The 23,573-nt window shown below is 33.9% G+C and overlaps 4 protein-coding genes across 8 annotated transcripts; 3 read left to right on the forward strand and 1 right to left on the reverse strand.

Annotated features, from left to right (window-relative positions):
* Positions 1-1,554: 1,554 nt before the first annotated feature.
* LOC121217864 (sterol 3-beta-glucosyltransferase UGT80B1) lies at positions 1,555-9,851 on the forward strand. 3 transcript variants are annotated; one of them, XM_041094361.1, is made up of 16 exons: positions 1,555-1,745; positions 2,517-2,806; positions 3,322-3,467; positions 3,737-3,760; positions 3,863-4,108; positions 4,471-4,582; positions 5,467-5,637; positions 5,780-5,843; positions 6,050-6,107; positions 6,211-6,388; positions 6,832-6,962; positions 7,515-7,617; positions 8,065-8,141; positions 8,384-8,431; positions 8,650-8,799; positions 9,309-9,851. In XM_041094361.1, the coding sequence occupies exons 2-16, from the start codon at positions 2,542-2,544 to the stop codon at positions 9,516-9,518; spliced, it is 1,983 nt and encodes a 660-aa protein (XP_040950295.1). In that variant the 5' UTR covers positions 1,555-1,745; positions 2,517-2,541; the 3' UTR covers positions 9,519-9,851. The 3 variants fall into 3 exon arrangements, with proteins under 3 accessions (XP_040950295.1, XP_040950297.1, XP_040950296.1); XM_041094362.1 differs by having other exon boundaries at positions 1,556-1,745; positions 2,261-2,806; XM_041094363.1 differs by lacking the exon at positions 3,737-3,760.
* A 3,055-nt stretch (positions 9,852-12,906) lies between these two features.
* On the forward strand, positions 12,907-14,922 carry LOC121217865 (thioredoxin Y1, chloroplastic). Of its 3 annotated transcripts, none has more exons than XM_041094365.1 (5): positions 12,907-13,355; positions 13,631-13,719; positions 13,883-14,060; positions 14,543-14,634; positions 14,733-14,922. In XM_041094365.1, the coding sequence occupies exons 1-4, from the start codon at positions 13,185-13,187 to the stop codon at positions 14,606-14,608; spliced, it is 504 nt and encodes a 167-aa protein (XP_040950299.1). In that variant the 5' UTR covers positions 12,907-13,184; the 3' UTR covers positions 14,609-14,634; positions 14,733-14,922. The 3 variants fall into 3 exon arrangements, with proteins under 3 accessions (XP_040950299.1, XP_040950300.1, XP_040950298.1); XM_041094366.1 differs by having other exon boundaries at positions 14,543-14,613; XM_041094364.1 differs by having other exon boundaries at positions 14,543-14,922.
* Positions 14,923-16,981: 2,059 nt separating this feature from the next.
* LOC107916070 (blue copper protein) lies at positions 16,982-17,284 on the forward strand. The gene has a single exon (XM_016845239.2). It carries the CDS (start codon positions 16,982-16,984, stop codon positions 17,282-17,284), a length of 303 nt encoding a protein of 100 aa, XP_016700728.2.
* A 4,672-nt stretch (positions 17,285-21,956) lies between these two features.
* On the reverse strand, positions 21,957-23,198 carry LOC107915289 (uncharacterized). The gene is made up of 2 exons (XM_016844460.1): positions 23,046-23,198; positions 21,957-22,454 (listed from the first exon to the last, which is right to left on the reverse strand). Exons 1-2 carry the CDS (start codon positions 23,196-23,198, stop codon positions 21,957-21,959), a joined length of 651 nt encoding a protein of 216 aa, XP_016699949.1.
* Positions 23,199-23,573: the final 375 nt, after the last annotated feature.

A 23,573-nucleotide genomic window follows, 5' to 3' on the forward strand; every position in this document is an offset into this window, starting at 1 on the left:
TTCATTTTTCTTGATATTTTTTATTTTCGATTTATTCTAAAATATGAATAAATTTTTTATAATAATTTAATATTTACCAACAAGTGTTATTACATTTCTAAGGAAAGAATTTCGATTCAATTTTTGAAAATGATATTGTTGGGAGAGACAATTACAAAATCTAAAAAATTAATCTTTATTAACTGGACATGGATGATATCTTGATTATATTAAAAATAATTTAACATTTGGATTATGAATGTGGATAAATATAAAAAAAAATATACATGAACTTTTAATTTTGTGTGATTTTATATAGGAATTTTTTTATTCTATTTTCACAAATCACTAATAATATTACTAAATTAGCACAATTTTACGTCGGAGATTACATATATAAACAATTATATTAATCTAATATGAAGATAAATATATTTATTTATTTATTTAAATGTGTACATTTGAATCAAAATAAAAAATTTATGTATACTATATTTAAAATTTTAACCCATTTTTTTAAAAGTGTAGTGAACTTAGTTGGTTATTGTTTATCTATTAAGTTATGGTTTATTTATTAAGTAAAATTTAAATAAACAAAATTTACTTGTTATTAATTATTTTTAATCAATTTTATTTAAAATTATAATAATATTATAACAAATTATTATAATACTTATATAATACTTATACTTTTTAAAACATTAATCCCACGTTTGATTAATGATGTTTTTAACTAAACGAGACATTAATTTTCAATGTAGCAAAGGAGGCATTAATATTTGCCAAAAAGATTTTTGGCTGTCAAATTTTATCATTTTAGTTATTTATTTAATTTATTTTTATTTTTTAAAATTTTTAAAATTTCTATTTTTTGTTAAATTATTTTAAAATAGATGAAAAAGTTAAGGTTTGTTAATTTTGCTGATATGACATGAATTATCACGTGGATGATGTGTTAGGATTTAATTAATATTTTTTAAAATTTTAAAAAATTAATTAAATGATGATATGTCATCCACGTGTATGCCACATCAACAAAGTTAACAAATGTTAATTTTTTTTGAAACAAACAAATGTTAATTTTTATTTATTTATTTTGGGGTGATTTGACAAAAAATATAAATAAGGATTAAAAGAAAACAAAAATTAAATGAATGATTAAAATAATTTTTTTATAACGATAAAGGGTCAAATAAGTTATTATGTTTCGATATTTAAAGTAATTTACATAAATTTGAGGAAGGGAATCCTAAATTAGTCATTTTATTAGAATGATAAATTGTAAAATTGAAAGTATAAATTCGTTTTTAATAAAATTCAAACAATAATACATAAGCAATAATTATATTCAAAATTAATTTTATCCTCATATTTTGTAAAAAAAAGCAAAAAATATTTAATGTTTAAAATATAGTTAGTAAATAAAAATATAAGTGATTAGTGTGTTTTTGTTGAAATATACAAATTTTCTTCAAATATTAAAAATTGGATAAGTAAGGAAAAAAGCGAAAAGGCAGTGGTTAATTAGTCAGATTCGATTATTTTAAACCTTAATCCAAGTCAATTTAGCAGATTAGGGACCAGACAGTGAAGTTTCTTCTTCTTACACGACACAGTCTCTGCCTTCAATATGATCATCAATCAATAAACATCGTCGTTCCCTTTAAACCCCGAAGCCCCCACAACTTCGAATTCTGTCATTTTCTAAGATTAATTATCAAATATATATTTGATTTTGAGAATATGAACAGATATTTCCATTGGAGGTGAGTACTGATTACCCAGTAGTGCTTCGCTTGTTCTTCATTTAATGCAAAGATTCCTACCTTCCTCATATAACTAGTATCATTCGTTTTTATTTTCCCATTGAATTATTTCACACGGTGCTAGGAAACGTGAAATTCTCCTTAATTTTTGTTGTTAAAAATACATTGGTTTGCTGGAAAGCGGTCTTTGATTCTTTTTCACCTAACGTTCTATGGTTTTGTTAATTTGACTGGTTGATGCTTTGTTCTTTCCTCTCTTTTTTCTCATTTCGGTGGTCGATTGAATTTGTTAAGTTTATATCAGCCAAGACCCAAGACCCTGATTTCTTTTATATATTCTCTCTGGATTTTGACGTCTACTACTAGTACTAGTTATTCTTTTCTTATATGAACTGGTCATTTTGGTCTATACAAGGTTCTGGATCTAATGAGATGTTTCGAGAGGATTTTGTAGTTCAGGATTTTTTCCCTTTTTGTGATTTTTCTGAGTTTTTTTTCTTTCTTTCTTTTTACAGCATGAAGGTTTGGAAATTTTGAGGATTTTTATATTTGGGAACTGTTGTTCGCAGATTTTTACTGTTTTTGGGTCAACTTGGATTTCCTTAGTGATTAAGGTTTTAGTCATTCAGCTAAATTTGAATCTTTGAAGTTGTAGGCATAGTGGGGTTTTAGTTTTGAATTTGGTTCTTTCACATTTGAGGCATTTGTTTTCTGAATTATTGTATTTGGACATTGAGAACTAAATTTTAGAGGGTTTTGTTTGGGGTTTAGGACTTGAAGCTTTTTATTGGATACAATGGGGAGTAATGGCATTGAATGTTCAAGGAAAGATTTACAAGAGGAAAGTGTTAGCAATAACAGAAGTAAGGGAGTACTTAAGGACAGTGAACAGACAGATGAAGTAGACGAATCAGCAATGGAATATAGGTCTTCTGATGATCAATCCTTTTCAAGTTGTTATGAGAAAGAAGAGGATCAGAAGTCAAGCTCAGAGCAGAAGTCATCGGTTATAGAGGTTTCCGAGACGAAACAATCGAGTGTTTCATCTACTCCCAAAAGAGGTTAGTATTTGCCATCTCCTGGTTTCTATTTCTCATTGATCTGAATTGTACCTTGCCAATATGCTAGGAAAATTGTGACTATTATTGATCTTCAACTTCAAGAAAAAACTTCAATGAACCCATGTTCCAAGGTGTCATGATGGTCACGTTATTCTCATGTTCCCATGGGACTTGCATTTTATTATGTCTGATTTGGTGACATAGGTAACAACTAAAGGGTGGATCCTTCCGCCTTCCTTTTATTGTGGAATATCTATATAACAGGTTAAATGTTGATAAAGTAACCTGTTAAAATCACTATGCAGTACTCCTATTTTGGGGAAAATAAACAATAAAATGAACTTTTGTCAAATGTTGCCAAATTTCCCAGAGACAGACATGGATTATAATAAAAGGGTCACTGTGAGTGTGATTTAAATGTAATTCTAGGTTAGTTGATCCGAAAGAGTAATGATTGTTTTATTGTTTCACATTGTAAAGTTTATGGTCTGATGGCAAATTATATTCTCTTGAAGGTCTGGATCATTGTACCAGTGCACCACTTGCTGCCCAAGGAAACCAGTTAATTGATGACAATGAGATTGCATTCTCTAGGTCAATGACGGAGAAGAAAAACTCAAGGCATGATCTAAAAATAGATAGACTCTCAGAGCATGAAAAGGTAGATAACTGAGTTACATTTTCTTTCTTGCTTATACATGAATTGGCATCATTCAAATGGAAACATGCGTATTTGGGATTTCATGTAAATGTTTGTTAGATTCCATACCCTAGTTTACATTTATCTTTCTTTGCTATGTGGTCAGAAGATAGCAGCTAGGTTAATTTTGGCAGGGGATATTTTGTCAAGAAATCTTAAAACCATTAATTATTTTATAAACACATTATGCTTCGCAATTTGGCTTGTTGATGAAGTGATCCTTCTTTCAGGTGATTGAGAGACTTACTCGATGGGTTTGTCCTTTTTGCCTTTCCCTTTATGTTCTTTCAGTGACTTGTGACGCTTTTTCATTTTTTTATTCACAATTCCCTCCCTTTTTGGTGTTCATTTTGCAGAAAAATCTGATTGTTAACCTTATCAAGATCCAAAATGATGGGACAGTAGAAGTTGATCTACCTAAAAATTCACCTGTAGCTTCAGAATTGTTAGAACTTTCCTCTATTGAAGGGCCATCATTTGATCTTGATGATACTTTGTTCTATGAGACTACTAAATCTATCCCAAGGTTGAATATTGCCATCCTTGTGGTTGGAACAAGAGGAGATGTACAACCTTTTCTGGCTATGGCAAAGAGACTTCAGGTATGCTTAACATTATTTATTTATTCACCTTGTTGCACTTATTTGTTATGTAATCCCTTTTAATATGTATTCATAATTTTCAAATTGGCTCTATGTATACAGTTAGAAAGAATTAACTTCCTTCACAGCTAACATACAGAATATGCACGTGAGCCTTAGAGCTTGAACTTAGACCCTGCTTATGAAACCCAATGGTCTTATGGCCTAATAATTCCTACATGCAAAACCTGAACAGTTGATCCATAATTCCGTATCATAATTTCATGCATAGACACCTGATCAGATCACATATTCTTAATTTTAGCTGTACTTAGTCATAGAATTCATTTATTTTATTTTGAAGATTATTTACTCTCTTTCAGGAGTTTGGTCATCGTGTTAGGTTGGCAACTCATGCTAACTTCCGCAACTTTGTAAAGTTGGCTGACATTGATTTTTATCCTCTGGGTGGTGATCCTCGAGTCTTGGCTGGATGTAAGAAGTTCCTGATGTGGAAACTTTTTCACTTTATCATATTGATGTTGGTATTTATGTTGGTAATAGCTTTTAAACATAAATCCCATATTGCTGTTAGTTGTCAAACTAATTTGGAAGATTTGCCTGAAACACTGCATCTTGTTTGCTTGCTTAGTTAATTGATAAGAGACTATGTTCGGTAACTATAGGAGGAAGAGACAGAGAGGAAAACAGGGGGAAGGAGAGGGTTATGCATCCCCTTGTTCATATTGCTAAAAAGAAGTGAAAAGGGAAAGGAAGGGGTATTTTATCTACTTTGCTTGGCTAAGGAGTAGAAATGAAAAGAAATGATAACTTATCATCTTCTTTTGCAAATGTGTCATATATCAAGATGAAATGTCTAAATAAGGGTATTTTTTTTTTCTTTGTTGTAAAATAATAAATATTTCATGTCTCCCTGTATCCCTCCATTCTAGGGGGTTTAAGAAGGTTTGGAGACTTTTGAGGGGTACATGTGCTCCTCCAAATCCTTCCTTTCTAGTAAAGCATTTTTCAACAAGAGAATGTGTAGCACTCCCTCTCCCTTTGCTTCCCTTCCGTCCCTTCCCCCCAACCCAAAAAAGCATTCAAGAACTAAGCATAGTTTTCTTATATATTCATTCAAAGCAGGTGCTAGCTTGTTATTTACTTTGGGATCATATAAAAATCTAATATCCTGGAACCGTCATTGTTTTTGAGTACTTGGCATGATCATTACATTTCTGAATGTGTTTCATTTATGAAGTTGATGTGTTCATTATAGTTTCTCTTTCTTTTCTTTTTCTATTCATTTTCAACTTTTGTTTACTATTTTTTAAGTTGTTTGTATAGTATTAATACATTTGAATGATTCTGTATGGTAGATATGGCCAGAAATAAAGGTTTGATTCCGTCTGGACCTGGGGAAATATCGATACAGAGAAAGCAACTGAAGTCCATTATTGAGTCTCTTCTTCCTGCATGCACAGAGCCTGATATAGAAACAGGCATGCCATTCAGAGCACAAGCAATCATTGCAAACCCTCCAGCCTATGGTAAGTCCTTATGGTATTTTCTTTCAATACCTAACAATGTTAATGATTTTATTCAAAATTTGATATCACCTTATTTTGTAAGGTGCAAATTCTCATCTTTAAGGTCTTTTCTGCATAAATATGTATGTACTTCTGGATGCAGGACATTCTCATGTTGCAGAGGCTCTTGGTGTTCCCCTTCACATATTCTTCACCATGCCTTGGACGTAAGTTGGCTTTTCCCTTTTGATTTGTCTTATATATCCTTTCAATATAATATAATATAATATAATATAATATTATATAATTGAATTCTATCATTTTTAAGCGAGGGGGAGGGTACTTTCTTATATACATTGATTATTCAAAATTGTGTAAAAATTAAAGGAAAATATGTTAGGTTATTCTACTCACTTCTATTTTGAATAGGCAGGCCAACATCTGAATTTCCTCATCCATTGGCCCGTGTTCCTCAGAGTGCTGGATACTGGGTTAGTCTTTGGTGTTGGGCTTACTTTTCTTTTCCTTTTCTTGATATGAACTGTTGAACAACTTTCAATGACTAACCTGTCCATTCCACCTTGTTGAGTCCAGCTTTCCTATATAGTTGTGGACTTACTGATATGGTGGGGCATAAGAGGATATATTAATGACTTCAGGAAAAAGAAGTTGAAACTTGCTCCCATCGCATACTTCAGTACATATAATGGATCAATAACTCATTTACCAACTGGCTACATGTGGAGTTCTCATCTTGTGCCAAAGCCAAAAGGTAGTGGTGTTACATATTGTGCTTTTCAAATAACTTTCTTCTTAAATGATGATACTTTCCACAGATAAGCAATCCTTCAATCAAAAGAAGATATTTAGGATTTTCTTCTTTCTCCTTCCTTTTATTAAACTTCAATATTCTATCACACAAAGATACGATGATGTAGCAACCTGTACCTGCAATTATGCAAAGTGTTTTTTATTTTCTTCTGTCTATTCTCTACTCTTTTACTTCTTTCTATTGTTAGTCATTTTAAAGAATTTTTAACATATTTTAGACAAGATTTTTTTTACATAGTTTGCTTTATTTGATATAGTGGATGTAAATTTGATCTTTCTTATGTTTATTCTATACCCATATGCTTCTTTCTGTTGTCAGAATGCCAGTCATTCTAATAATATCTAAGCACCCTGTAGCTTACTTCATTATGGAATAATCTGCAGATTGGGGTCCCTTGGTTGATGTTGTTGGTTACTGTTTTCTGAACTTGGGGTCAAAGTATCGTCCTCGAGAAGAGTTTGTGCAGTGGATTCAGAAAGGACCACAACCCATATATATTGGTTTTGGAAGCATGGTATTATCTCTCTCCAAATGGACATTTCATGTAATGTCATTTTATGATCTATGTTGTATTTTCCTCTAAAAGAGTTATGAGATCTATGTCATGTTTGCTGAGGTTATTTCTAATTGATTGGAAAAGTGAATGAAACTTTACTAGGTTAACCAAGAATTTTATCTCAAAAAATGTGTGGGTGCATGTGCATGCGTCCTGCCTAATAATTTTAAGTGAAAGAAGCCTAGATGAGCTGTATATTCTGTTAGTTGGACTTTGGCTGACTAGTATGTGGATTGAATATAATATCTTAGATGCAAATTCTAAGAATTCTAAGAATTTGTAAACCATGTATCACGCTTTAGTATTGATTCAGTTCCTAACTTGCATCTGATTTTAAGTTAAATCCTGACTTTTGTGAGTTCATACAATTGAAAGAGATCAGGCTAAGGTAAAATGGAAGACATAACAATCATTTTCGTGTTGAAGCTAATGAGGATTCTTTTATTGATACACATGCTTTTGTACTTTTTCATCAACTTAAATAATAAAATACTGTTATTTCCTGTGAAGCCTCTTGATGATACCAAGAAAACGACAGATGTTATTTTGGAGGCATTAAAAGATACAGGACAAAGAGGAATAATTGACCGAGGTTGGGGAGATCTGGGGCAGTGTAAGTAACTTTTGCATATTGTTCTGTTATCCTTAATGTCTTGAGAGCTCATTTCTGTTTACAGAAGGTATTCTATTCTATAGTGGTTTCACATATTTTTTTTACTTTGTCAATGTAAGACCAGTGGAAATTTGTCATTCACTTTTGTTTTTTACTTCTTTGTTTTCCTTTCCATTTTTTTTCTAAGTTTGACTGGGTACTTTGATTCAAGGAATTGGAACTTGATGTTCAAAGTGATCCTAACCGTTCTTTTAATCATTACTGAAATGAACATGTTAATAAATGAATGACATGTTCTTATAATGCCTATCTGTGGAGGTTGTAATTTGTAACTTCATGCTATGGAAGTTTCCCTGTGTTTAGTATATAAAACTCTATACATTATGGGACATGCACTAGTATTGTGAATGACAAGCAGAGTTCCTCTTATATTTATTTGTCCTACAGTTACAGAAGCTACTGAGAATGTTTTCCTCATAGAAGACTGCCCTCATGATTGGTTGTTTCCTCAGTGTTCAGCCGTGGTAAGTACTTAATTAGTTAAACTCCATGTTTGCTTATTTGAAGGGATTTTTTGATGTGCTTAGATATTAACAACTGTGATTTGATTTTGTGGGGATTGAAAAAAACTACCAGATATCTATGGTAGGATCACCTGAATGTAGCAAGTGTGTCAAATGATGAAGAGTTCATAATCTTTCCAAAAAATATATGGTTTGTCTGTTAAAAATGCCTAACTGGAAGTAATATTTCCTTAAATATGCAGGTGCATCATGGTGGTGCTGGAACCACAGCCACGGGACTTAAAGCTGGGGTAATTTTCTTTTTACTTTGCTTTTATTGTACACCAACTTTTTTTGCATTTCTAGTTTTGTGCATACATTTGTTTTTGTCTGCATTATAAGTTCCTCTAGTTCTTAATATATATGATTGAGTGATATCTTGTTTCAAAGCTATTAAGTTTAACCTTCTAATGGATCCTTATGTATTTGTAATCTTCATTGTGGCTTAATGCCAACTTTTGAATTATAGTGTCCAACAACCATAGTGCCGTTTTTCGGAGATCAGTTCTTTTGGGGTGATAGAGTACATCAGAGAGGGCTTGGGCCTGCACCAATACCAATATCAGAGCTCAGTATTGAGAAGCTTTCAAATGCTATAACATTCATGCTCCAGCCAGAGGTAACTCAAGTAGCTTTTGTTTGCTTAAGTTACTCTCATTCGTTATGTTATTAATCACTTATCTAATTCATTACACCTTCCATGGAGAACCATCTCCTTGATAGTTGATGAATGTTAAGGCATTCATTTAATTATTGCCAAAAAGTTGTAATATTTTTAGGATATATGGCAAAATTTGTCATTTAACACGACACAAGGCATGCTGGTTCTTTCCATAGTTGTTTGTTTGGATACATAACTATACTAGTAAAGGAAAAATACTGTCAATGGTTCTGGAAAAGAGGACCCTTTATGTGTACTCTTTCAGCAAGCATCTAAATTCCACCTTGTTACTCTTATAGAAACATAACCTTGTATTTAATTTCAAGAAGATGTCATAGCCTTTGCATAAATACTCCTCCCATAAGAACATTTCAATGCTTTTCTGCTACAAATAGACCCTCATAAATGAAAGTTATTGGTAATTTTTTGATTTGTTCTGATGTGAATGGAGCACGATTTCTGGTTAGGTGAAATCCCTTGCAATGGAGTTAGCAAAATTGATAGAAAACGAAGATGGTGTTGCAGCTGCAGTCAATGCATTTCACCGGCATTTACCTCCGGAGCTACCATTGCCTACTGCAGCTTTGGAGGAAAATGATCGTCCAAACCCGTTACAGTGGTTCTTTCTTCAAATTGGAAAATTGTGCTGCCTTCCTTGTGGACTGTGGAATTCATAGTTGATCCTACAGATAAGTTATTAACCTTTTTCATCACTTACATCATTTTTTTTTCCTTGTTTTAAATTCTTGGGTATTTTTTCATTACATTGATGGGTTTGAGAAAAAGGGAATTGGATAGCAGTTTAGAGTTCATCCATAGTGTGCAACGGCATTAGGCTTTCTTCTGTTACCATTTGTAAAGGTAGTAGTATTGATAGATTAAGCTTTGATTACAGTAATAATAATTACCCATTCATTGGTCGTTTGGTTCTCTTTCCATTAATTGGTCGTTGTATTTTCCTTGGTTGGACATGACATTGAAAGGTAATAAATAATTTGATTTAAATATTATCATTATTCTTATTCTTATGATAGATGAATATATATTTTAAATATTAAAATTGCATAGAAACATAATCCTACCTTCCAAACTCAAATGTATAATGCTATATATTTATATAAATTTGTTTTTTAAACAGTGTTTGCAATCTTAAAGTGAAATATATCTAATCTAAATATATAAAATGAGGGTAACTTAATTCTAACCTTTTTTTTTTATTTAAAATGCTTTTGGAGAGCCAAAAGTAATGGGTAAAGAATAAGGAAGGATGAGATAGTTATTCTAAACATTGTATTTCAATTTCTCATTATCTTGTTTCTCTATATTTCACACTTGTACTCCAAATTCCTATTATTTTTGTATTTCATCTCTCATGTATGATTTTGATAATTTAATTATTCTTTTCAGTTGTCATTGTAAATTGTATCTGTTTATGTCTAGATTGAGATTGTTGTTACCAATCAAATGAAAGTAAGTTAAATAAATAAAATGAATAATTTTTTTTTGAATAAAAGTAAAACAAATTATATATCAAATGTTTTTATAAGATATAAAAAAAACAAATGATGTTTTGATTGCAATGTTTTGATTGAAAAACTATAGTGTTTTAAGTCTTATAATTTGTAAAAGAAATGGAGTTAACTGAAAAGTGACATAACACGTAAAAATATATGTAATTTTTTCTGAGTTTTAACTTTTTTTTTATTGGATTGATAAAAATTTAAAAATTTTCAAAGTGCTCTTAATTTGGTGAAAGCTTTTTTTTTTCTTTTTTCTTTTAAAAACTAAGAAAACTGATGAAGATAGAAATGAAATTGTGGCATTTCGATTCCATATGTTCAAGAGTTGGATTTTTTTAGGGTAAATTACACCAACAGTCACTAAACTTTGGGATAATTGACAAAATAGTCACCTAGGTTTCATTTCAGTCACTTAACTTTGGAAAAATAACAAAACAATCATTTTAACCATTTTCCGTTACAGTAACGGAAAAATGATATGGCATTTAATAGTGGGTTAGCTGTCATTTTAGCAGTCCTTTTTAACCCTAAACCCATTTAAGAGCCTTGGACAGTAGAAGAAAAGAGAAAAAGAAGAAATAGAGAAGAAGAGGAGGAGGAGGAGAAGAAGAATAAGAGAAAATGGGAGAGGCTGCCAAGAAAAAGTGAGATCCCCATAGAAATGAACTAAGTTTCATGCAGCAATACAATCGAGCCCCTACTTATTTACCTCCATTTATATTGTTTGTCATTGAACTTCAAATGTGTAATGTTGAGTTCATTTTCTTTTGAATATCCATTTGGATTTTTGTATTATGGACCTACTTTACCTGGTTCTATGGAAATTGAAATCTGAATCAGTACCATGTTATGTCATCTAATGCTTTGAAATTTGTATTTACCAGTTATTGGTCCTTTCTTTTTCTTTGAATCCTATAGTCTATTCATATTTGATTGGAACCACTGGCTTCCATGGTGCTTGAGTGCTTGGTTTTTCAGGGATGCGGGTGGCTTGGGGTTGTTCAGCAACAGTTGTTATAGCTCTTGATTTGTAGCCATTGTTCTGTTGTGGGTTTGACCTTTTGGTTTTTGTCGAGCAACAACCCATTTGGATTGAAAGAAAGAGACCCAAATTCAGGAGATGGTAAAAAACGAGGTTGAGGGAGAAAGAAGATGAAGAGAAAGGAGAGAAGAACAAGAAAAAACAAAAGAAGCATAAAGAGAAAGAGGTTGAGGGAGAAGAAGATGAAGAGAAAGATGATAAGAAAAAGAAGAAAGACAGAGAAGGACCAATCATCTTTTCTTTTCTTCTTTGACCCTTTGGCTACTCGTCCAACATGGCAAGTTAACTGGCCACATCAGTTAACTGGCTACGTCAGCTATACCGTTAAGCCTGTGACGGAAAATGTTAATTGAGTGACTGATTTGTCACTTTTCAATAACGTTAGTGACTGTTTTGTTATTTTTTCAAAGTTGAGTGACTGAAATGAAACCTAGGTGATTGTTTTATCAGCTATCCCAAAGTTTAGTGACTATTGGTGTAATTTACCCTTTTTTATCCAGATTATTACTTAATAATAATAAAAATCTCTTTTTAAAACTTTTTTCTAAGTTAACGTGTAAAATTGGAGAAATTATTTTATGGACCCTTCCCACCATGTTATTCATGGTTCCTTTTCAATTATTTAATGATATTTCAACAATTTTTTTTCCATATTATTGACACATAATTTCGATATTTTTTTTACCTTGAACCCCAAACCTCGAACCCTAAACCTTAAACCCAAATCCTAAACCTTTCACCTCGAACTTGAATATTGAATTTTAAATTCGAGGTTTAGGGCTCGAGTTTAGGTTTCAGGATTCAAGGTTCGAGGTTCGAGGTTCAAGGTTTAGTAAAATTACTAAAATTATGTATCAATGACATGAAAAAATTAATGAAATATCATTAAATAATTAAAAAAATATTATGGATAATGTGGTGGGAAGGATCCATAAAATAGTTTATGCAAAATTGAAATCTATATTCTATAAAAAAAGAAAAAGAAAAGAAAAATATATATAGGTTAAAATATGACATAAGTCTCTTTACTTTTTGAAAATAAGGATTTTAGTTCTTATACTTCTGTTTTATGGAATTTAGTCTCTCTACTTTTCAAAATTCAAAATTTAGGTCCAACTGTTAACATTATTATTATTTTTTGTTAAATTTGTTGTAACATTTTTGAAATAAAAAAAAGTTACTCACTTGATATCCATATAATTAGAAAAAATGAGTCTGTAATTAACTCGAATTTAACAAAATATAGTGTTAACAGTTGGACTTGAATTTTGAAATCTGAAAGTAGAGGAACTAGATTCAATGAGATAAAAGTAAAGAGGATAAATTTCTAATTTTCAAAACATACAGGGACTTGTGGCGCATTTTAACCTATATCTGTTATCTGCTTTTAGAATCCACGTAGCGCCACGTTGCCAAATCAAATACAGAAATTTAGATCCTGTACTACACAGTTCAGTAGGAAGAGATATGAATCCCATTGGGCAACTCAAATCTAGTCGGACATTCCAAGGTCAATCGATCAGAAGAAGCCAAATCGCACCCGGTCGGCTATACACTCATGATTCCATTCTATATCACCAAAGCATTAACCACACGTGACAAGGATGCCTATAAATTCCCAGTTCCCCCATTTCGAATTATCTCTTTACCAAATCGATATTTTTCGCCCTTTTCCCCTTCCGGATATTAATTTACAATCCAAACATCAGATAAGCTAAGCGAAGCTTAACATCCAACGCTAGACCTAGAATTCAGATTCTTCGAACTCAAGGGAGGGAGAAATGGCGGTCTCTATCTCCGCATCAGCAACTGTTCCTTCGCTGAGTCGACGAAGCTCAACTCAGTTATCCCCTTATTATTGTTCGTCCAAGCTATCTTTCTCATCTTCTCTTCGATTTCAACCCATTCGAATCGTTAATAGATCCGTTTCCTCTCGCTATCGTCCTCTGCAAGTAAACGCTTCTAAACTTCCTCTCTTTTACTATTACTGTTATTATTGTTTAATAAGATCAGTTCCTTTTCTTGTCTTCTCAATTTCATTACATAAATTGAATCCAAACATCATTTATTTATTCACTTAATTAGTTTTATCTTATTAAAGTTTAGGTTAAGTCAATTTGGTGAAAACTTTTTATTTGCTTGTTGATTTTAAACTTTTTTTTTGTATTTTTGTTGTTTTCAATGGATATGTTAAGTTGTAGCTTAAAGTAGAAGATGGTTTTTATAGGTTGAAGCAAAGAAGCAAACATTTAACTCCTTTGATGATTTGTTGGCAAATTCCGACAAGCCTGTACTGGTTGACTTTTATGCAACCTGGTAATCTTTTTCTTTAAGAAATTTTACTTGGATGCTAACCCTAGTTCATAAATGTATAAAGTTTCTTAGTTTTTTTTTAAATTATGATTTTAATTTTTTATGAAAATTTAGATTTCTTGTTGGTAGGATTGAAATTCTATGAAAGGTGGTTTGAATTTTGTAGGTGTGGACCTTGTCAATTCATGGTTCCGGTCCTCAACGAAGTGAGTGCTACTCTGAAAGATAAGATTCAGGTTGTGAAAATCGACACCGAGAAGTACCCAAGCATTGCTGATAAATACAATATACAAGGATTACCCACTTTCATCATATTTAAAGATGGGAAGCCCCTTGATCGTTTTGTAAGTTGATTCAGTGGTCTTCTGCTCACTTGAGCTTTTCTCTTTTAGAAGTTAAGCCAGTCTTTATGAGGTCAAAGTGCAAAAGGATTCTATGAGGGGTACTGCCATTTAGGCCAAATTATGTAATATGAAAAATGGTCTGGTCGCTTGCAATGGCATGGGCTGTAATGAAATCAAATTAAAACTTGAGCCATCAATTTTATGTGAGTGGTAGTAGTTGGACAGCTTTCAGCCTGAAAACTGAGAAGAACATAGCATTTCCTTTTATGAGACATTTGTAAAATACCTCTGCCATTTCATCTTTCCATGCCTTGGGAATGCTTGCCCTTTGTAGTTATTGTGAATCATTCAGGTCAATGTATGGTTTTGCTTTTGTACAGGCTACTTTGTCTCAACCATTAGAACTGACGTTTATTGCTTGGGATAGGAGGTTTATTTTGTGTAATCTTTGTGGTTAATCCCACTGAGTTCTTGATTATCAGGAGGGTGCCTTGGGTGCTGATCAGCTCATTCAACGCATTGAAACTTCATTGAGTGTCAAGCAATAGCCCTGGTGAGCTGTGGATATCTTACTGTAAGAGATTTCTTCCCCTTCAGTCGGGTATTTGAAGACTGAGAGACCCCCATTTACTTCTGCTGCCCCATGATCTAATATTTATTTCTGCTGCTCAGGGTTTCAATGTGAATAAAATACTAGATTGGGGTACTGAAACTGGCGATGAACTCACAATGTGATCTACATACCTTGTCCTTCCTTTTATTTAATTTTTTTTAAAGACAAATGGCTGTGTATGTGCAATTCACTTTTGCCCCTGTTCATGGGTTCTGATAACATAAGAGAACACATTGCATGCTTCGAGTATTCTTGTGCTAGTTGTCCAAGAGGGCAAAAAACTGGACAATTGGACCACTAACTAGAGGTTTGTCTATTCTTGTATTGAGTACAAAAATCGAGGAATCGTAGAAAACTGGATTAGGCAAATCGAACCAAGTCATTGATTCTGTGTCAAAAGGCTTCCTTTGATTTGTGGTTTTGGTTGATGTTAAGTTCGGGTTTAAATTTGGATGATCTAATCACTCTTCCTTTATATTAAAAAAAAGTATGTTACATTTATTACTTATTTAGTATTCACAATTAATTTTTTTTTTTACAAAGAATAGTATTAGACTTATTTTGTTAGTATCTGAAAATATTTTAATCTGAATGAGTTTGAGTTTAGATGGGTTGAATTGGCCCATCTCATGGTGTAAGGAGTCAAATCTTGAACCAAAATTCTTAGCTTCATCAATAGTTGGTTGAGTAGCAATTTGAAGAGCATTCCGTTTAAGAAGTAGAATACTATGATATTCGAGCCTACGTAGTACCAATGTCGAACTTTCACCATCTCATAAGACAATATGGAATAGATAGATTGATTACACAGTGAAAGGCATTTCTTTAGCACTTCATTTTGAACTAATTTACACTTTTACATGTGCAAGAGTTTAGCTTCTTTCCGTACGACCTTCGGTGGCAATGTTAAAATTTTAATTGAAATATATAAGCAACTAATTAGTTGTTGGTTGATGAATCAGTATTATAATTAAATAATTGTTTTATTGTTATTATTAAATATTAATAATTTTATATAAAAAAGTAGGAAATTTAAGAAAAACATTTTTGTTTATGACGACTTTACAAATATTAGAGATGTACCACCATAGATTATATTAGATTTGCCTAAACATCAAGTTACTCATTTAAATTTGAGGTCACTAACAAAAAAAAAACATGGATAAAAACCCTTACAAAGCTTATTAGGACTTGGCATCAATATTCAGGGGTCAAGTACGTCCAAATTTTCAAATTTATGATGTATTTTTTTAATTTTTATATTATGTAATTTGTATCATTTAAAGATTATATATTATTTTATTATATAAAATTACTAGAGATTGTGAAAATATCTTCATTGGGTCAATGGGAATGTTAAGATCTTCCCTCCAGATTATTTTGAACTACAATGAATTTAAAAAAGTATTTTTACTTTTTACATAATAATGATACATACCCCTACATGAGTTTGGGTATAGATTTACAAATATAAACAAAAATTTATGTTAAGACTTACAGACCGAGTATTCTCATTTTCCTACGTATTGATGTTGTCCTCTTTGGGCATTACACAAGTCCCTCGAAATTTTATTACACGAAAATACGTTTCCTAGGCTCGAGCTTGGACCTTGTAGAGGCTGCATATGGGAGGTCCATTCTACACAACCAATTGGCTGACAAATTCATTACAGCAATCGGACGTGATTGGTTTCAGGAATGGTTAGATAAGTTGAACAGTTTCTATACTCCAAGCTTCAATTTGATCAAAGTATTGGAGGATTGGTTGTGTAGTTACATTCGAAATAGCATAATTATAGGATATCTTCATTTGATTTTGTGCTAATTATAATCGCATAAAATTAGAGATACGATTTGGGGCATCAAAAAACAGCTAACGAGAGAAAAAAAAATTATATTCTCTTCTCAACAATTTAGGATATGATTGGATTTAGTAAGGCTATAAAATCTACGCCATTTCCTTTTCACCTGCAATTTCCATACCAACAGCACACCAAATGTAGAACCAAATTACATGCCTAATATTCCTTCAACATTTACATATTTTTTCCCTTTACCGTATTCTTAATTTCATCCTAATAAATCTTTCAATTAATTCATAGCTGAGAAACCAATAGAACCAAATTTGGAAAATAAAAGCAAGAGAAAATGCAAGAAGCATTGACCAACGGCTCCCACTCAGTCGTTGCCCAGTATAAAAGCAGCCCCCCCCCCCCCATTATTGTCCGGTGGAAGCAAGCACCAAATGGCAACCTCCCTACCCAACTTCCTGCCTCTGTTTCTAATTCTATGCTATGTTGGATCGACAATGGCAGCGGTGCACATAGTTGGGGACCAGCTTGGTTGGCGACCACATGTTAACTATTACAGCTGGGTTCGTAGCAGGTCCATTAAGCTAGGCGACACTTTGGTGTTCAACTATGATGCTACTAAAGATTATAGTGTGGCGGAGGTGACGCAGTTCAAGTTCATCGCTTGCAATGCAAGTAATGCTAAATTCTTCGACAACAGCGGGACCAGCTCCGTCACTCTCACAGAGCCTGGCCAACATTACTTTATGGCTCAAAACCATTGTTTGGATGATCAAATGGTTTTTTCAGTGCTTGTTTGAGAGACAAACTGAAACAAACAACCTTTGTTTTGCATTATTAGTTCAATAATATCTTTTTCTCTTTTTTTTTAATGTTTCTTTTCTTTTTCATTTGCAGGAGATATATTTCTTTTTCTTTTTCTTTTTAATTTTACTAGAAATTGAATGTGTGATATAATAATATAAAATAATGTAAAATATGCTAAGTAACAAAGCATGACAAAAATATTGTAAAAATATAATATGTATAAAAATAAGAATATTATTTTGTGCAACTAAGTAAAAGTTAAAAAAAATCAAAACGGAATTAGAAATTTTTAAAAATAACAATAAAAATATAATAAAAGGAATGTACTAGTGTCACGGGGCTAGACCTTTCGTCTCGCAATCCGTGCGGTCTTAGGCGATCCGTTTGTCCAAACTCGTCTAAGTCAGCCTTAACTCAAGTGAGGATTCCTTAAGAACTCCTCTAAGGCACCAAATGAAAAGCGGAAGCAATTTATGCCAAAAGAAGCCAAACAAAAGAACAATAGAAAGAGCGCTCGCAAAGTGTTTGAGTAAATGCTCTTAGTTCTCTTATTCACAAAGAATAATGAAACAATTACAAGAGTGAGTACAATTGAGGGGGAGGCTCTCTATTTATAGTTGAGCTCCCCCAAAACCGACGGTCAAGATACATTTACATCGACGGACGAGATTAGCCATATCCCTTTATTTTAGGGCTTTACAAGATATGCCATATCAAATCTAATCTAATCTTTACAAGATATGATTCCCTCTATCTTTTAAGATTAGTTACCATATTAGCCTAAGTTACCATGTCTTTATTATCGGGCCAACCAGGCTTCAATCTGATAGGCTTCTCCAATAGCTCTTTGAATCGGGTCAGTTCTCGTGGGCCAAATGATCCCCATCTGCTCAATAGACTTCCATTGGATGCATTTGGTGCGATGGTCACGGGCTTTCAACTGCGGCCTATGACATTCTCCCCTACCCATTCTCGCAACATCCTCGTTGCGACTTTCGAATGGCACTGACTTGATTCGCCTCAGCCTCGTCTTGACGCCTTAGCCTTTTCCTTCCTTCGGGATTTTTGCCTTGGCTTACGTCGTTTTTTAACTCGAACCGTCTTACTCGTTTGTACATCTCGATAACAAGAAGTTATGTCACTCTCTTGTCCACATTCTAACTTTACTCGAACAGAATCCTCGTGATTCACCACACTTGGCTTCGCTTTGCCCATAGTCTGTCGGCCTCTTTGCTTAAGAACTTCGAAAGGGCCCCTACATTCTTGCCAAGTACACAAGTTAGAATGCAACACACTATCAAAGTGTTCGGATTGTACCTTTGCATTTACTCTGGTCAACTGTCCCTCATGCCTCACTTCTTTTTCCTTGAAGTCTAATGCACCATCCACCTCTCCCATAGGTGGAAGCCTTGTCGATGACTCGGCCAACTCCGACGCTTCACTCAATGTAACAGCCCGATTTTGGGCCTAGTCGGAACAGTGGTTTTGAGACCACAAATCCGACGAGGAAAATTTTATTTTTCTTATATTTTTATGGTCTACAATTTCACGGAATGATTTTGTGAAAATTTCGTTCGAAAATTTCGACGTTTGGGCACTCAATTTAGTCAAAAGGACTAAATTGTAAAAAGTGCAAAAGTTGAGTTCTACATGTTAGAGGTGTTCAATTGTTATGAAACTTTAAATTGGAGGTTCTTATATGGTAATTAGACCATTGGTTAAGTTGGTAGACAAAAATGGCATGAGATAAGTGAAATAGGAAATTTTTAAGTTAGGGGCAATTTGGTAATCTAGTAATTAAAATGAATTAAAAAGGAAAAAGATGGCAAATTGGGCTCATCTTCTTCATTGGGACGAAATCAGCAAGGGGGGAGCCATTTTTAGGGTTTTCAAGCTTCCAAGCTCCATAGTAAGTGATTCTAAGCCCCGTTTTTAATGTTCTTTACGTTTTTGGAGTCTCGATAACTTGATTTTGCTTATTCTAGCAATAATTTAATTTAGGGTTTATATTTGGAAAAATACCCATATGTGAAATGTGTTTATTTTGATGTTTTATGGTAGAATATGAAGCTAGAAATTATGTTAAGCAACTTTTGCTAAGCGATTTTGAGTGAAAACGAGTAAAACGACATAATCGATAAAAATACTAAATGTTCATAAGTAAGTGTTAGACTGGGAATTTGGTGTTGCCATAGAAGGGAAAAATGTTCAGCATGTCATAATACATAATAATAAGGGATAAATTTTAATTTCCGATCCTAGGGGCAAAATTGTAATTTTGTGAAACTTTAGGGGCAAAAATGTAATTTTTCCAAAATATGATTTTTGGACTGGATTGAATAATGTGAGTGTTAAATAAGTTAAATGTGTTATTATATGTCAAGAAAGACAAGGAATTGACTTTGATTAGTGAAAAAAAAATGAGAAAAAGTGATAAATTTCCCGATTGAACATTCGGAATAAAAAGGGATACGAATGAAGTGACAAGAATGATCACATATGTGGCATGGACTGTGTGTAGGTCACTATGTGAAAGTGAAAGTGATGGTCACGTGTGTAGTACTATGTGTAGGCTACTACGTGTACCAGAATGATAGGTCGCATGTGTAGTACTATGTGCAGGCTACTATGCGTACCAGATAGCTTCGATCACGTGTGTAGTACTATGTGTAGGCTACTACGTGTACCAGAATGATAGGTTGTATGTGTAGTACTATGTGCAGACTACTATGCGTACTGGATAGCTTCGATCACGTGTGTAGTACTATGTGCAGGCTACTACGTGTATCGGATAGTGATGGTCACATGTGTAGTACTATGTGCATGCTACTATGTGAATCCGCATCATTGAATATAAAGATGGTTGCTAAGTGTTGATTCCACCGTATCCTTGACTGTGAAAGGGGTTGCTATCTGCTGATTCCCCGTATCATTGATTATATGGTGGTTGCTAAGTGCTGATTCCACCGTGTAATGGTTAATATTCCGAAGTGTTCATCGGGGAAATTAGATAAGTGAAAATATATGTGAATCGAATAAGGTTACGTGATGAATATTGGGTTCGATATTTAATCGACCCTTAAGTAGGATGAAAAGAAGTAATGAAATTATGAAAAAGTAAAATGTGCAACAAAACAGTTTTAGACAGTAACAATAGTGTGACTTTGAAAAATCACCAAAAATGGTGGAAATTGAATTAGAGAGTGAATAAGATATTAAATGAAAGCTTAAGGAGTCTATTTTTACATGAAAGAAACAATGGAAGCAAAAGAGTTACACATTTTTAGATATTTGAATTTTTTTGAGGCAGGGTCGGATTGATTTCGGAATCCCCTGTTCTGACTTTGGAAAATAGTTAAAAATTGTAAAAAAATAATTATGAGTTATAATTTATATGCTTAGAATCCTTAATGAGTCTATTTTCAAAGGAAAGAATCGTAAATATCATCCGAATTCTGTACAATGAGATAATTCCTTTTTAGTGAAGAGAGGTCAGTGATGTTGAGTAGTGAAACAGGGGTGAATTTAAAGAATAAACTGTACTAATTTTCCAAGTCAAAAATTCTGAAAATTTTATGGTAAGAAGAAATGAGAGTCTAGTTTCAGGTAAAATTAACGGATCTTAATTTTGAGCTCTGTAGCTTCAGATAAAAATGATTTAGTGACTCTGACTCAAATAGACAGCTTTGAATTTAAATATAAGTGAATACTGAAATTATGTATAATGCTATTTAAGCATGTTTTATACATAAAGGATGTGGAATGCAGAGGAGGAGGAGGACAATAAAATGTATGAAAGAATTGTGTATAATGGTCATATGCCTGATTATAATCGGTAAATGTTAAATTGAATGATAAATACGTATTGGTATCGAAGGAACTATTGCAGTGTTGAAAAGCAATTGATCAAATATATAAGAAATTTAGTCATGATATATATATATATGATAATAATGATATATGGATGATTATATCATTGAGTTGCATTGATTAATTCGGTTTATGTGATGGAAATGTCAAGAACATTTGTCTTTGATATGAGATGATCATGGTTTAAACTTATATGGGAAAATAAAGTTTCATAGTATAAGAGTGTGGTATTGAAATATATATATTGGATTGAGAAATTAATTTGAATTGTGAACACAAAATATTGTGAATTGAATAAAATGGAAATGGAGCTTTGAATCACATGAGTAAGTATCGGGTCTCGTAGGCCCTATTTGTTATGAATATAATATTTTGTGGATATGTTATAAAGAATTATAAAAGCATGTTAAAAATTTGAACAGTTTAAATTTGAATGAAATTTTGTAACTCGGTTTAATACGTTTACATGTGTAAGTGTTCTAGTAATGCCTCATACCCTATTCCGGAGTTGAATACGGGTAAGGGGTGTTACACTCAACTTGAGCCTCATTGGTCCCAGCTTCATTGTTTTCATCACAACATTTTCCTCTAAGTTCGACGACAAACTCACCTATTCCTTGGGTAGAAGCCCCTCTGATGACTCACCAAGCTCAGACGTTGCCCTTCTTTTGACTCCGGCTTGCTTTGGACAGTTCCGTAACTCATGCGGACCACGGCACAAGAAGCACCTTACTCGCTTCTTTTTGCTCCTCTTTGCCCTCTTGGCTTCGGCTTTTCCCTTGCTCGAACCAAGCTTCATGGGCTCCTTGTCTGTTCCATCGTTCCCCTCGATGACAGACTTCCTCGGACACTTCCGCAACCTATGCGGACCAAGAAGCACTGCACTGGCTTCTTCTCGGTTTCAGCCTCCTTGGCTTTGACACCCCTTGCGCTCAAACCAAGTACCAAGGCCTTATCCACCAGCTTCTCCTTAAGCGCGAATTTCTTCTGACATTTCTTTAACATGTGTGGACCGTCGCAGAGAAAGCATTTTAGCTTGTCCCTTTTTCTCTTGGGTTTCTTCTTCCCAACTCGTGGTTTTCCATTACCACCATTGTTGCCATTACCATTGCCATCAACAATATCTTCCTTGTGATTCATTTCACATACGCCCCTTTCCTCGGACTTGGAAGACCCAAGCTTGTCTGTCCCTAAACCAAGCATGACCACGGACTCAACTACCGTCATGACTTCCGACAGCTTTTGGACACCTCTTTGTTCCACCTCTTGTCTGACCCACGGCTTCAAACCATTCTGAAAAGCAAACAATACTTATTCTTCGGTCACATCTGTAACTTAGAACATGAGTTCCTTGAACTCTCAAACATACTCCCCCACTGTGCCCCGTTGCGTTATCCTTTGCAACATTGCCCGAGCTTTTTCCTCGACAAACTCTGGGTAAAACTGTCCCTTCAACTCGCATTGGAACTCTTGCCACGTCCCAATCTCATCTTGCCTTTTATCTGTGGTCCTGCCTTGCCACCATAAAAGCGCAATGTCAGTAAGAAACATTGAAGCAGTGTTTACCTTAACCGCATCATCCACGATGCCTTTGGCACGAAAGTAGTTTTCCATCCTCCACAAGAAATTGTCCACATCGCATGCAGACCTTGTCCCTACAAACTCTTTCGGCTTCGGGACATCCTCATTATTGAGTGCTGCACTTGACACTCATTTCCCCGCGATTGCTCGACACAAGGCCAGCTCTCCTTCGAGCTCCTCTATTCTTGTGATCAAAGCCTTTGTCGTGGCCATTGTTTCTTCCGTCAAAGCCATCATCATGGCCTTGAGAGCATCGTTCGTCTCCGTCAGCTTCTTCCTTTAGGAATCTAGCAACTCTTGCACGCTATCCCTTTGGGAAGTGAGACACATGGTCACAAAGTCCTTAGACTGCTCCCTCAAGTCTTTAATGCTTTCCTCAGGCGCATTGTCCGACTCTTTTGCGTCCTCCATAGACTCCTCAACTTTACCCACGCGTTCCTCAACAACCGACAACATCTCCCTCAAAGACTTTCTTGCCCGCCTTTATTCGAACTCTTTTTTCAACATCCCAATGGTGCCTTTCGTCTCGAGGCTAGACCTTTCGTCTCGGATACCACTTGTCGCGAGGCTAGACCTTTCTCGAGGCTATCACTTGGTTCGAACCAACAGCTCGGATACCACTTGTCGCGAGGCTAGACCTTTTGTCTCGTAATCCGTGTGGCCTTAGGCGATCCGTTCGTCTAAACTCACCTAAGTCAGCCTTAACTCAAGTGAGGATTCCTTAAGAACTCCTCCAAGGCACCAAATGAAGAGCGGAAGTGATTTATGCCAAAAGAAGCCAAACAAAATATCAACAGAAAGAGCGCTCGCAAAGTGTTTGAGTAAATGCTC

The sequence above is a fragment of the Gossypium hirsutum genome, chromosome D05 (genome assembly GCF_007990345.1).
Source record: "Gossypium hirsutum isolate 1008001.06 chromosome D05, Gossypium_hirsutum_v2.1, whole genome shotgun sequence".
Taxonomy (NCBI): Eukaryota; Viridiplantae; Streptophyta; class Magnoliopsida; order Malvales; family Malvaceae; genus Gossypium; species Gossypium hirsutum.

Bases quoted from the DNA above. Each gene is read 5' to 3' on its own strand.
- LOC121217864 (XM_041094361.1), top strand. From the start codon at position 2,542: ATGGGGAGTAATGGCATTGAATGTTCAAGGAAAGATTTACAAGAGGAA. The intron at 4,109-4,470 runs GTATGCTTAACA...ACTCTCTTTCAG, and splicing joins CTATGGCAAAGAGACTTCAG to GAGTTTGGTCATCGTGTTAG. The intron at 8,432-8,649 runs GTAATTTTCTTT...TTTGAATTATAG, and splicing joins CCACGGGACTTAAAGCTGGG to TGTCCAACAACCATAGTGCC.
- LOC121217865 (XM_041094364.1), top strand. From the start codon at position 13,185: ATGGCGGTCTCTATCTCCGCATCAGCAACTGTTCCTTCGCTGAGTCGA. The intron at 13,356-13,630 runs GTAAACGCTTCT...TGGTTTTTATAG, and splicing joins CTCGCTATCGTCCTCTGCAA to GTTGAAGCAAAGAAGCAAAC. The intron at 13,720-13,882 runs GTAATCTTTTTC...TGAATTTTGTAG, and splicing joins GTTGACTTTTATGCAACCTG to GTGTGGACCTTGTCAATTCA.
- LOC107916070 (XM_016845239.2), top strand. From the start codon at position 16,982: ATGGCAGCGGTGCACATAGTTGGGGACCAGCTTGGTTGGCGACCACAT.
- LOC107915289 (XM_016844460.1), bottom strand. From the start codon at position 23,198: ATGTTGTCGGTTGTTGAGGAACGCGTGGGTAAAGTTGAGGAGTCTATG. The intron at 22,455-23,045 runs GTGCAAGAGTTG...TTTGCTTTTCAG, and splicing joins TCACTTCCCAAAGGGATAGC to AATGGTTTGAAGCCGTGGGT.